This window comes from Crinia signifera, chromosome 6 (assembly GCF_055691185.1).
Source record: "Crinia signifera chromosome 6, ASM5569118v1, whole genome shotgun sequence".
NCBI classification, from domain to species: domain Eukaryota; kingdom Metazoa; phylum Chordata; class Amphibia; order Anura; family Myobatrachidae; genus Crinia; species Crinia signifera.
This window is the reverse complement of record NC_139222.1, coordinates 221,508,704-221,522,513: the sequence shown is the minus strand read 5'-3', so window position 1 is coordinate 221,522,513 and position 13,810 is coordinate 221,508,704. Positions and strand designations below refer to the sequence as shown.

The 13,810-nt window shown below is 44.9% G+C and overlaps 1 protein-coding gene across 36 annotated transcripts in view; it reads right to left on the bottom strand.

Annotated features, from left to right (window-relative positions):
* SORBS1 (sorbin and SH3 domain containing 1) overlaps nt 1–13,810 on the bottom strand; it is a 316,704-nt gene that overhangs the window by 83,537 nt on the left and 219,357 nt on the right. For 35 of the 36 annotated variants that reach the window (XM_083148896.1, XM_083148907.1, XM_083148902.1 and 32 more), the window contains 3 exons: nt 11,735–11,764; nt 7,251–7,429; nt 6,553–6,616 (listed from right to left, as the gene is read on the bottom strand). In XM_083148896.1, the coding sequence (XP_083005022.1) occupies nt 6,553–6,616; nt 7,251–7,429; nt 11,735–11,764 (273 nt within the window). The remainder of the gene's footprint in view (nt 1–6,552; nt 6,617–7,250; nt 7,430–11,734; nt 11,765–13,810) is intronic. The other variant, XM_083148903.1, reaches the window with a different exon arrangement.

Genomic DNA, 13,810 nt, shown 5'->3' with positions numbered 1-13,810 from the left:
ATTGATCAACTATTTGCGCTGGGATTTTCCAACATTATGATGTTTGAAGCAGCCTATAATGAGGTATGCTGTCATCTGCCTGCTGGCCAGCAGAGGGAGACAAAGTCCTTATAGCTAATGTCCTTTTGTTGGCATTTTGGGCCTGTAGTGAAATAATCACAAAAAAAAGTAACTGTGCACCAGGACAAACCAAGTTGCAAGGGGCACAAATATAAATATATTATTATAGAAACAACTATGACTGCTTGACTGTAGGGATATTGTAACATTTGCATCGCAATTAGGCCTCTACAGAGTTAATAGTTTTGGCCTATTTTGAGGCATTGTTAGTCCACACCACACAAAAGCAAGAACACCACTGCAAATCCATGTCCAGGGTCAAATTCTGTGCCACAGTAGTACAGCGCACACTTCAAGCTTATACAATTAGGAGGTAAGAGATCCGAAAGCATACTGAGTGCACAAAATATCATCTTGGTCTTTCCAATTACCTTCCGAGCAAGGACTAGGAGTGGATACAGGAAACTTGTAGGTGGGAGTATAAGGATTGAATTCTGCAGCAGAGAAAAGCAGCAGAGAAAAGCACTGGGCGTTCAGCATATCCACATGTGTCTGCGGCATATTTCTGACATATAATTATGTAACCCTTCACTTATTGCCTGTGGCTAAACTAAAGCTCCCAGCATGCTCTCTGCAAACAGCACTGAGAATGCTGAGAGTTGTAGTTAAATACGTGCTGTTTACAGTGGCTTTAATATGTTTTAACTGACTGCTTTCTTGATAGTGTTAGGGCCAGACTTAATAAATTATTATTAATATGTTAGCAGGTATAAAGCATTATTTCTAGATCTCATAGATTCATAGAGATTAAATAGGACAGTTTGGTTACAGGTTAAAAGCACATGTGCACATCTCACGCCAAGCCCATGGTTACCTGCAGTCTTAGGCTGGACATCAGGTAGCTCAGGAAATATGTAAGTTGGGGAATAAGGGTTTTCAACAGGAGAGTCTAATAGGGTGCAGCAAGAATGGAAAATAACAGAAAACGGAAAGTTTTACAAATAAAGTACAGAAACACGTCTAGGTGCGTGCTACATGATAATGCAATTGTTCCGCTACAGAACAACTAGGATTTGGGATCATTGAGTTCTTTTAGGATCCTGGCACTCAGTTCACGACCACTTATACAAATGGGAACAAAGTCAGGGTTAGATACAGCTAACGTACTTGGCTGCTACTGTATATTTGGGGAAGTCACTGGATTGGAAGAACAGTGCATTTTATTTAAGAATACTGTAGGTAGGTTCTCTCTTAACATATTATTTCTTCAAGCAAATGGTACATTCAAACCTACAGATTTGATCAAATTAATGTTATGCAGCTATGAATAAACAATATAATAAAACCATCCAGTGCACAATTAGGGCAGGGATTCCAGTTCCCGACCCATTACCACCCAATACACACATACACATTCTCCGAAAGATTCTTTACCATTTGAGAGTCCGTCACAGTACAAAATGTGCATCTGAGTTGCCAGGGCTGGATTAACACTGGGACATGTGAAGCTGCAGATCCAGGCCCCCTAGTGAAAACAGGCCCACAGCAGACTGACGGCATTGACAGGAAAATGTATTTAGATCTCTCTTTCAAAGCCCCAATACAAATCCTTCTGGGCCTCACCTCTCTCTCCTGCAGCCCTGCCTGCCTTTGCCACCGGGGAGAACGTCTTTATTCTCCCTAAGTCGGTTACTGGGTATTCCAAAGGCAGCAGAGTGAAGGGCTTCACAAGCCCTCCCTGTATTGCATGACATCACATAGGTTTGGGTTCTGTATTTTATTCCCAGCTCTGCAGGCTTGGTGGCTGCATTGGTATCCGGATGGTGGATCGACGGGGCTGAGGTCTACAATACCATGGTCGACCACTAGAGGTTGATGGTGTCTAGTTAGATGTCTATATGTGATTGACCGTGTTTACATAGACAGTGACGCTGGATCGATGGGAGGCAAGCATCGACGGGAATCTGGTTGACAGAAGCAAGGTCGACGCAGGATTTTTGGTGCCGGTCTACTTGGTTCCTACTCTACTATCCAAGCGGACATAGAGTGGGAATATAATAGTGTGCGCTAGCAAGGGACCATACCTGAAGCATGACGAGTACATTGAGCCATGCCAGGGGAAACTGTGCACATACACAATGGCCCTTATTCTGATCTGATTGCAGTACAAATTGGTACTTGTTTCCTAGCACGGCGCCCGTCTCGTTGATTGTATGCCTTAAGTTGAAGGTACTTAAGGCATGCAATCAACGCAATGGACCCGATTTTCTGTCACTCAGCAGTTAATTTGCCGGTGAAACAGAAAATCATGTTGATCGCGTCCATCGCGGCCCATTATAATGGGCCGCGATGCGACCGACGCGATCAATGCGATTTTCCCATAGAGAATAATGTTAAATTATTTCTACAGTCAAAATCGGGTTGATGCGGGTTGGTGCGATCAACGCGATTTTACATGGGGACAATGGAAAATGGCCCAATATGGCCAATTTCTCATTGAATATGGTGATAAAGTATGGTTGCTGCCCCCCCCATTATTAACGCCACCCCACTATTGATGTCAACCCGAAGCGTGGCGAGCACAGCGAGCCCGCGAGGAGGCGGCGGTACGCGTCCTCCAACCTTTTCATACCCCCAAGGCTCGCCACACTTTATAGAATCAACTCCACGCCTACGTGGATAGTGGGGTATGAAAAGGTCGGAGGACGCGTACCGCTGCGCTCGCCACACTTTGGGTTGGCGTCAATAGTGGGGTGGCATTAACAATGGGGGGGTATGCTATTGAAATGGGGTTTTTTGGGGCTTTTTACATTGAAATCAAAGTAAAATCGGGTCTCAGGGACCATTTTACATTGATTCCAGTGTAAAAATCGGGTCAATCGCATCGCATGCGATTTGGTTGGCATGCGATGCGATCGACACGATTTTTCCGACCCGATCAATACAATGAAAATCGCGGGCGCCGTGCTAGGAAACAAGTACCTACAAATTTGTTTGGAAAATGGACAAAACTATGTTCACTGCAGGTGGGGCAGAATGGTGTTTTTTCATACTTCACTACCCAAATGTGCATACAGTGAGAATATAATAGTGTGCCAAAAGCATGGCGAGCGAAGCAAGAGGACGCAGTACTTTTACGGTGTTCAATTCCCACCATGGCTCCAACTGTGCAGAGTTTGTATATTCTCCCCCTGCTTGCGTGGGTTTCCTCCGGGTGCACATGTGGTAGGGAATATAGATTGTAAGCTCCACTGGGGCAGGGACTGATGTGAATGTTCAACTATTCACTGTAAAGCGCTGCGTAATATGTGTGCGCTATATAAGAAAATGTTCAGAAATAATATAGAATTTACATAAATGTTATACACATTCAATAAATTAAACTTACCACCAGGGGGCACCAAAATACAGTGGAATGCTTTATTTTAGAGGCATAAGATGTGGGAGAGACCAGCACGGTAGTGAATTGTTTGAGGGCAGTAACTGTTAAGACAAAGGGCGGGATGCTATATAGCAGAAATGCGGTAAAAACCCCGTTTTCGGGGTTTCTACCGCATTTCTATATGCTATATGGCGCCTCCGCAGTGTCAGCGCTGCGGAGGGAATCGCCAGCTAAAGCTGGCGAATCCCTGCAGAAGCCTATGGGCTTCTTACCGCAGCGCTGTTTGAGGGATCCGTCACGGATCCCTCCCAGCGTGCCCTGCGGCCGGCGCCGGGGTCTGCGCATGCGCAGATGGACTCCCGGGTCACAGACCCGGAAGTCCAGTGCCGGCACCGCATCGCAAGGGACAGCTCTTACCGCAAGAGCTGTCCCTTGCATGAATAACGGCATATGTTATAGCATATGCCGTTATTAAAAATGCGATGTCCGGCGAAGGGGGGCCGCGGATGTTATAACATCCCGCCCAAATACCTGATTCAGACCTGATTGCCGCTGTGTGAATTATTGTCAGAGGACTGCAAACAGATAGTCACCGTGCAGACAGCTTTAAATCCCGCCCCGTGTAAGTGTGCGAGTGGCTTGCGAATGCATCACTGATCTGCAAATCCATTCGCAACTCACTCACCATTTAATTATTTTCCCAGTCGGTGCAAGTGTGCGCAACTCTGGCCCCGAGACAGGCTGATCAGGGCCGGAGCTAACATCACACAAAATTTCTTAAAACACCAGGGCATACCTGCGTTTTTCTGACACTCCCAAAAAGCGCCTGGTTACCACTCCCAAACTCCGGCTTCCTGTCAGTCAAGTTGCCAGCGCATTGTTAAAAAAAAATTTATTGCCGATTTTCCATTGCGGCTTGGTCTCGCGCATGCACCCTACAATCCATATGCATGAGTAGTCGTTCAACAGCAATCTGTTCCGAATAACCCCCCAAAAGTACTAACCCGGTGGTCATAATAATTTCGCCACTCAGAATACATATACATGTGTGTTTATAAAATAAAATGTACAATTTGCATATATAAAAGGACAGAATATTACAAAAAAATAAAAAAAGTTAAATAAAAACAATGCTTCTAAAAGATCCCATGGGGTATGCTGTGTACCACGGCTTGTGTGGATTATAAAGACATGGCAGTCTGACATCCGCACACCAATTTATCACAGGACGGTATTTAATTGCGCACAAATAAAGACTTCAAATGAATAATGTCAGACTTCTGCAGCGAAAAACCCAACTGTGATTTATTAAGATAAGAGAACAAATGATCATTTAATGGATTAGTGCCTGCAGACTGTAAACAGTTTAACAGCAACCAGAAAGTATTAAATGACAATTAGTTTGGTAATGACTGAAATAATTAGCCGGGCCAGTAATATGTAGAGATTGATAATTCATGACAGCCGACAGCTATTAAAATCAAGTTGCATATTTGAACTTCATTTAATATACAAGTGTGTTTCACATTGAAAAACCTCCCGCTACAGCAGGGCTGGGCAATTGCAGCCCTCCAGATGTTGATGAACTACACATCCCAGCATGCCTTGCATCAGTTTCAGCATGGCCACATAGCAAAACTAATGCAAAGCATCCTGGGATGTGTAGTTCATCAACATCTGGAGGGCCGCAATTGCCCAGCCCTGCGCTACAGTTTATGACTAGTCTGTGCTGTTGGGAGATCCTGCTCCTTCCACTTTATAACTCTCAGGGGTAAGTTTACTAAGTAGTGCTTAACAAAGCAGCCACTTCTTATGTGGTTTCGGACACTGGATTTAAATGAACCAGGTGCACTTCTGATTTTGTTACAGGTTGCTCTATCTCTGTCTCTGCAAAACTGGGGATGAAAACCGCAGGAGTAAAGACTGAGGACTTGATTCAGATGTGATAGCTCATTTGCAAAATTGCAGATGACTGCGAGTAGTTAGCCATCACCCAGACAGAAAGAAAACCTGCAAGTGAATTGCGAATATATGGCTATCCGGTATCCTGTCACACATCCATACGCAATTCACCAACCATCAAATTATTTTTCCAGTCTGAGTAAATGTGAGTAACTCTGACCCTTCCACAGCTCTGTAACAGAGACAGGCTGATCGCATCTGGAGCTGATGTCGGACTCCCTCCCTTAAAGTGCCTGGGCACACTGGCGTTTTTCAGACACTCCCAAAAAACATCAGGTTGCCACCCCCAAACGGTTACTTCCGGTCAGTCAAATGAGGGTTTTGCAAAAAAAAAAAATCCTCTCTATTTTTGCTTGAGCATGGGCGCTACAATCCTATGCATGCACAGTCAATTGATAATCTAACGGATGGCAAATTCGCACAGCAGTGATCAACTTTGAATCGGGCACTTTTTCTGCTAATTTTTTTTTTATAAAACACGGACGGTGTAATGGTTAGCATTACTGCCTCACTGCGCTGAGGTCATGGGTTCAATTCCCACCATGGCCCTAACTGTGCGGAGTTTGTATATTCTCCCTGTGTTTGCGTGGGTTTATTCCCGGGTACTCCGGTTTCCTCCCACAATCCATAAATATACTGGTAGGCTAATTGGCTCCCAACAAATTAACCCTAGAATGTCTGTGTGTGCATGTACATGTGGTAGGGAATATAGATTGTAAGCTCCACTGGGGCAGGGAATGATGTGAATGTACAAATATTCTCTGTACAGCACTGCGGAATATGTGTGTGCTATAAATAATACATAAATAAATAATACTTGTGCCCTTGTCCGTCGTCTTTTTATAAGCTTATATAAGAGTTATATTTGCATTATTTGCTATCCTGATTGGTATTACAGCTGCAGAATAGTTAATATATGAGTAACGCAACCTTAATGTAGTGCATTGTTCCTACAGTAGTGCTTGCACTGTATAGAAAGATGCATCGTAAGCAAAAAATAAAAACATGATGTATGTAAAGCTTTAAACAAGTTTCAATATGAATAGAGAAATTGTTAAAGTGCTAGATAGTTTGTTTTTTAATGTTAATTATTTTTTTCAGGGATAGAATAGGGAAAATGAAGCAATAGAGAAAATAATCATCATTACCTCTATTCAGGCGGTGAATTTGCTTGAACATGGTTTTGTACCAATCCTTTGATCTTTCTGTGTTCTTCAAAAGAAATAAATGGGATTATACATTGCAGAAATTGTGTAATCAAAGCACAACTAAACCTAAAATATACACCTAGTTATACAAATAGAAAACGCTACTAAAAACTGTTGCAAGTATAAATGCAAAGATTCAGCTCATCAGAAAGGAAAACAGAATATAAAAGTTGTGATTGCAGGGGAAGGGATGGGTGAAATGACTGAAACTGCTTTCAGATCGCAAAACCGGGTCGGACCCGAGATTTTAATCCCAGGTCCGACCCTTTCACACTAAACCCGAGTTAACCATTATACACAGGGCAATCCGGGTTTAACCATTCTTGTAACCCGGGTTGGTTGAGTTATTCAGTTTGGAACTTTCACATCACACCTTAACCCGGCAACAATCAGCGTTATTCCTGCGGTCAGAAAGGAGTAGGAGTGACTTGTTTTTTAAATACAAAACGGTTATACTTGTAATTGAAGCCACTGCTGACGGACTGTAGGCTGGTGAATCACTGGTGCTAAAATAACACCAGTCAGACCACATATTAAGCTCAATTACCATAACACGTTCACTGCTTTCAAAGATACCATACACATACTGTATGTACAAACCCCACGGACAGACCCAAACGCAGTCCCTGGTGCCTTACCCGCAGTGGTATCCCTACTTCGTCCATTGACAAATCTCCCGGGTAATGCGACGAGGAGATCTCTCTTCTTGTGTTGTCTAGTACTGTTTTGTGTACTGGGGGATTATCTGCGCTTCTCCTCTCCTGGACAGTAGTCACTGGCTCTGCTTTCTCGCTGGCATAGCCGTCTAGCACAGGATCTGGAATGTAGCACAAAGCCATCTCATGACACTGCTGGCACATTATGTTCTCATACTGGACAGAAGCCTATGCTACAGAATGGTCACACTGAAAATGAACAACCTGCTGTAAAAATACATTCTAGAAATGTTACTATGAGCCATGAGCTGACTATAGTACTGAACACCTGGTCTGTAGTGTGAAACGCTGTCCTTCCAACCCAAAGCAGCGAAGAGACCGTACATGTGTATTAGCAGGGGATACTGATGCAGAGTGAAAATGTAAGGTATACGCCCAGGGGTTAAAGTGAGGGGGAACGGGGTGGAACTGAGTTCCACCACCTCTAATGGTGAGGTAGAACATTTTAACCTCCACATTCTCCCAGCATAGTAATTCTCACAGAAAAGCATTCTAGTTTGCAGGGGGATGCCAAAAACCCTACCACTGGCCCTGTCTCTGCCTAATTGGAGAAGCGGAGGGGGTGTAATTAGGTAGCATACAGAAATGAGTTCCCCCACCTCTGCATGACCACTTTATGCCCTGTATACGCCCAATACAGGTTCTTTATAGAACATAACCATAGGTGCCTAAAAGAGTCATCTGGCGAATGTAGAATATATTGATATGGCGCGGATGCAGCGATGGACAGAAATCGAATGCTTGCTGCACCAGAATGTAGATTTGCACGCTTCTTGGGTTGCACCCGCTTCCTATCTGGTATGCTTACCATGTACTCAGCTGTGCAGAGGGAAGGGGGGGGGGGGATTGGGTATTAATTACCCAGGCTTCTTGAAGGGGCTCAGCAGGGGCCGGAGCCATGCACCCTCCCCTTACATGTCAGCTGGCAGATGCAGCCTCATTCTCCAGACCAGCGCACATTGCTGTAAGTGGGTCCAGGGAGGTTGCTACCGCTGAGGGAGGCGATGTCTTCCGAGCGGAAGACGTCTGAGCGATTGCATTGATCATGCGCCCTCCATGGATAGCACCCGACTGAGGGGCACCTGGCGCCTCCACTGCATAAATATACTTCCTGAACTTATTTGTTTTAAAGGTGGCGTATGTCACAGCGGCGGTACGCTTGGTGTTGTTACACGCACAACGCAAAACATGCAAAATATGCTTCGCAATACAGCAGAAATCCATCACTGTGTCATTCCCACGGTGAGGAATCAGCTTTAACCATTACATTTCAGTTTTAAAAGATTTACGGCCAAACATTATGAAGAAATGATTTGTGTTAACTAACTGAATAACTGATATGGTTGTAACATTTTTTGTAAAGCCCTTGATTTTACTTTATTTATTTGCAGCACTTTGGGACACGGTTATTCAATAAGGTTGGAATATTAGTATACTGTATGTGATACAAGAGGGAGACTTATTTGTAAATTCTAGGTAGCGACCTAAAGTTTGCCTTATTAGGCTATAGCCACAGTGCCACAATATGATGTTGTTATGTAGGTGATTTAGCATTCATTAGCCCTATTTGACCATTATCTATAGTGAAAGCATTTAGCTTTTTTAGATGTGAGCAGAGGCGTAGCTAGGGCGGAGCACAAGCTCCAGGCGCCGGAATGTCATCGGGCATCGGAGCTGTGCTCTCTGCCACCGGCTCTCCCGCCCTGCTCGTCTGCTGTGCCCGGCGTCAGAGAGAGTGCACCGAGCAACCCGCTAGCTTCCTCCTGCTGGCGCCCGCCCGCTGAACCCACCGGCTAGCTTCCTCCTCCTGCCGCCCAAGATGCCGACCACTAACCCGCTAGCTTACTCCTGCCAGCCAGCACCACCCGCCCTCACGCTAGCTTACTCCTGCTGCCCGCACATCCACCCACCCACATGCTAGTTTCCTCCTGCTACAACGCAGCAGCTAGCCTCATGAGTCCTGCTGTCGCCCGCCCGCTCGCTAGCTGCCTTCTGCTACCGCCCAGCGAATAGCCTCATGCTGTTGCCTGGTATTTATGTGTATGAATGTGGGGACTTGGGAGGGGGGGGGGGGCATTCAGTTTGCCTAGGGTGCTGACAAACCTGGCACCAGCCCTGGCAAAGAGCAAGGTCAGTCCCCTTGGCAACGAGCAAGGTTAGTCCCCTTGACAACGAGCAAGATCAGTCCCCCTTGGCAATGAGCAAGGTCAGTCCCCCTTGGCAACGAGCAAGGTCAGTCCCCCTTGGCAATGAGCAAGGTCAGTCCCCCTTGGCAACGAGCAAGGTCAGTCCCCCTTGGCAACGAGCATGAAGCCCCTTGGCATCGAGCATGAAGCCCCTAGCAATGAGCATGTAGGTACTTGGCAAGTGGTACTTATGTGTCAAATGTGTAATGAGCATTACGGTTCGTTATACAGTATGTAATGGGCATTACGGTTTGTTATATAATATGTAATTGGCATTACAGTTTGTTATATAGTATGTAATGGGCATCATGTGTGGCCTTATGTGTAATTGGCATTACGGCATGTGGATTTATGTGTAATGGGCATTACGGTGTGTGGTATAAGGTTAGGCTGCGCCCCCTTTTCGCCGCACAAGAGCCCCACCTACTACAAAAATGGGGGGCGCGCGAAACATGCCCTTGCTCTGGGCACCGTGGCACCTAGCTACACCACTGGATGTGAGAATGTGAAGCGGTCGCTGTCTAGGAACTTGGAGCCAGAACCGCATTGTGTACATTCAGAAGCCATCCCATAATGCTCTTTAGACTTATTCCCATGCCAACAGTCTGGTAAAGGGAATACAGGGGTCGGGTCTCATAACTGAATCTGGTCTGAAGTGGTCTCTTTACCTATGTAATAATCCAGTATTATTAATAATATTACAGTTGTACAGCCCAAGCATAGAAGAACGTGACTTTTCAAGGGATTCATTATTCTTATAATTAACAGTAAATGGATGGTTTCCTGAAACTGTGGAACTGCTGTATGTACACTAGCAAATGAATGACTCTTCACATTGTGAGGCAGAAATTGATGTGCGCTGAAGGAATATTTATGAAAATGCAGCACATCATCATCATCACTAGAAACTTGTCATCTCATAAGATACAAAAAGTGACATTAACAAGTCATGAGATACAGAGATATGTAACATGCCGCATACCTCAGGGGAAGACGAATCACACCTTTAATAGAGAGAAGTGGAGAAGGTGCCGATACCAACCAATCAGCTTCATGCTATTATTTATTTAGCACAGTCTATAAAATAACAATTACAAGCATTTGCTATGGACAACTTCTCCACTTCATTTCTTTCAAAAGTCTGATACATCTCCCCTTGAATGCGGCATGTTTGGCACATCCTTTCTCCTGACTCCATCTATGTAATGTCACTGCTTCCTAGTGTTGTATCTGACGATCAGAGCAGCTGAGAGGTATGCCGGGCCCTGGTAAAATGTTGGGGGCATGGCCTAATGTGGGAGGTGCGTCCACCTGCACGCTTAGGTCATACCCGCAAAATGTTTAGAGGGGGGTGGAAAAAAAACCCTCTAAAAACTCTGACAGCAGGCTCAGCATGAGCGCTCACGCTGTCAGTAAGACGCTCATGCTGAGCCTGCTGTCAGCACATGCTGTAGAAGTGTGTGCTGCCGCCCAGGAGGGACAGAGGGGGAAGGGGGGGGGGGGGGGGTCAGACCAGGACCTCCACTGGCCCGTCAGAGCTGGGAGGGGCCGGTCTTGCCTGTCAAAGTAACGTGTGCAATATACATTTTTCACCATTATGTTCACATAGGGGCCCTTACAAACTTTTGCTATGGGACCTACAAATATCTAGTTATGCCACTGGAATCAGGACACAATAAGCACTGCCCTACTCCGTGATCAGATTGTTCCCAAAATGCAGACTTTTGGGTGAAACTCCAGATATTTTAGGACAGACACCACCCCCTTTGCACACCTCACAGTAGAGCAGATATATTAAGCCTGGTAAAGAGCTAAAGCAGTGATAAAGTTAGAAGATCATAACGCACTAGCCAATCAGCTGTGTTTAAAAAATGACAGGAGTTGACCGGGCTTAATACATCTTGCCCATTGTTCCCAATTCACAGGCTGTGAGAAGCGTCGTTTTTTTTTTTTTTTTACAAAAATGGATGTATCTAGAAGTGTCAGGACAGTTTTCATTCAGCTCACAGTCTGTACTACATAAGTGCCTACATACATTTTACAGGTGTAATTCAGCATATAATATTACATTTATTACTTATACATATAATGTATTTATGTCCTATAACCTTATATACAAAAGAGCAGATAAGAAGGGTGTCCAATACCAATGACAATGTCCAGTACAGAGAAGCACAAGCAAAAACAACAAGCATACAGTAGGTGGCATCAGTGTCCTACCTGGCAAGCTACTAAGCCGTTTTTGCTGCTCTGTGGTAAAAAAAAAAGAGGCAGGAAAATATGTGTAAGACAAGTGAGCAGCCCCATCATGCATTGCAAATACAAACAATATGCAGTAATAATGAAAGATTCAACTGGTGACCAATGCAAGAATGAATCTGTGATGAACAAATCAGAAAATGAGCAGAACAGAAGGTCAGCCATTTAACAATATACTGTGTACATATAATACGCAATCAGTGGACAACAAGCAAGAAAGTCAAGTGGCACAATCAGTGGACAATACAAGTGAAAATTGTCAACAGCATATCAGACAAAGCAGTGGCTCACAAACTATTTCATATATAATGGACAAATAACATAATAGATTGGCAATAATTGTCCCAAGTGTCATTTATAGGGCCAATAAGAACTTTTGTGATGTTTGGCTCCCCTTCCCCTCCATCAGTGCAATCGCAATGTAATTCCGGTCACCCAGCCTGGCCTCTGAATGGAAGACCCATTGCTCAGATGCAGGCACCAGGTTGGACAACCAAACAGTACAGTGTATCTGGCTGCCACGCACACCTCTGCCATTGCTGGACAGGTACAGAACACACTTAGGCACCATGGAGATCATTGCCCAATGGGCTTAGCGGTACTTGTGACTTATCTGGGCGCCCGATTTTCTTCATCGCACCTAAAAATCGCATCAAATCGCATTGCATACAATCAGATTGCATACGATGCGATTTGACGCAATTTTAATATGTGATGGCACCCAGATGCCTGTTTTATATGTGAAATGGCCCCCCAGACCCCGTTTTTAATTGTATACCCACCCTGATGGCTAAATGCCCATTGTTAACGCCACCCCACTATCAACGCCAACCCGAAGCGTGGCGAGCGCAGCGAGCCCGTGAGGGGCGGCGGTACGCATCCTCTAACCTTTTCATACCCCCACTATCCACGTCGGCGTGGAGTTGATTTTATATAGTGTGGCGAGCGCAGCGACGCGTATAGCTGTGAAGGTATCCACGTCCCCGCGCGGGGCTCGCTGCGCTCGCCACGCTTCGGGCTCGGTGGCTCGCCACACTATATAAAATCAACTCCACGCCGACGTGGATAGTGGGGGGTATGAAAAGGTCGGAGGACGCATACCGCCGCCGCTCGCCACGCTTCGGGTTGGCGTTGATAGTGGGCTGGCTTTAACAATGGGGGTCATTTAGCCATCAGGGTGGGTATACAATTAAAAATGGGGTCTGGGGGGCCATTTCACATATGAAACCGGCATCTGGGTGCCTGTACATATTAAAATCGCATCAAATCGCATCACATGCAATACAATAGCATACAATGCAACGCGATTTTCTCTTCAAGGGAATTTCAAGGGAAATCGCATGCTTAGGGTACTGGCATACAATTTCAACATCGGGCACCCAGATAAGTCACAAGTACCGGCTTAGCTGGTCCACCTCAGTCATACACTGGTTCAGCAATACAGAGACACCTTTGCGTGTACAGAAAGCACATATGTAGCCTGGATTCTGCGATTATAACTATGTACATAGTATGCATTACTAAAATATGAGGTGATATTCATCTTGCTTTATTCCAGATCTGCGAGTGACAAAAATCCTACATTCATACGAGCGCATACCGAAAAAAACATATGTCCTTGATTGCATTGCATTGCATTGACAGATGTGAGAATGTTTATCCATTCTAGCTAATGTATATCATTTACAACACACAATTCTTCTACAAATATGTGTTTAGAAGTGTGTGTGAGAGGATTCCTAGAGAGCACTCTGTGATTAATCTGCTGTTTATAATGGGAACATTTTATTCAGGAACTGTGACATTCCACAGTCCCATGTGCTGCGTGTGGGCAGTAAGAGGTCACGTAACAATAACATGTATAAGGAAAAGCAATTACAGTCTATGTTATATAATGCAGCTATGTCTATGAAGTGCAAAAACTACATGGAAATACGGCTTTGCAGGTTCCATTATATATTTAATATTCTTAAGTCAGACTTTTCCGCAGGCACCGCCACCTATTCCTCACATGAATCTGTCCTTACTAACCAAAGC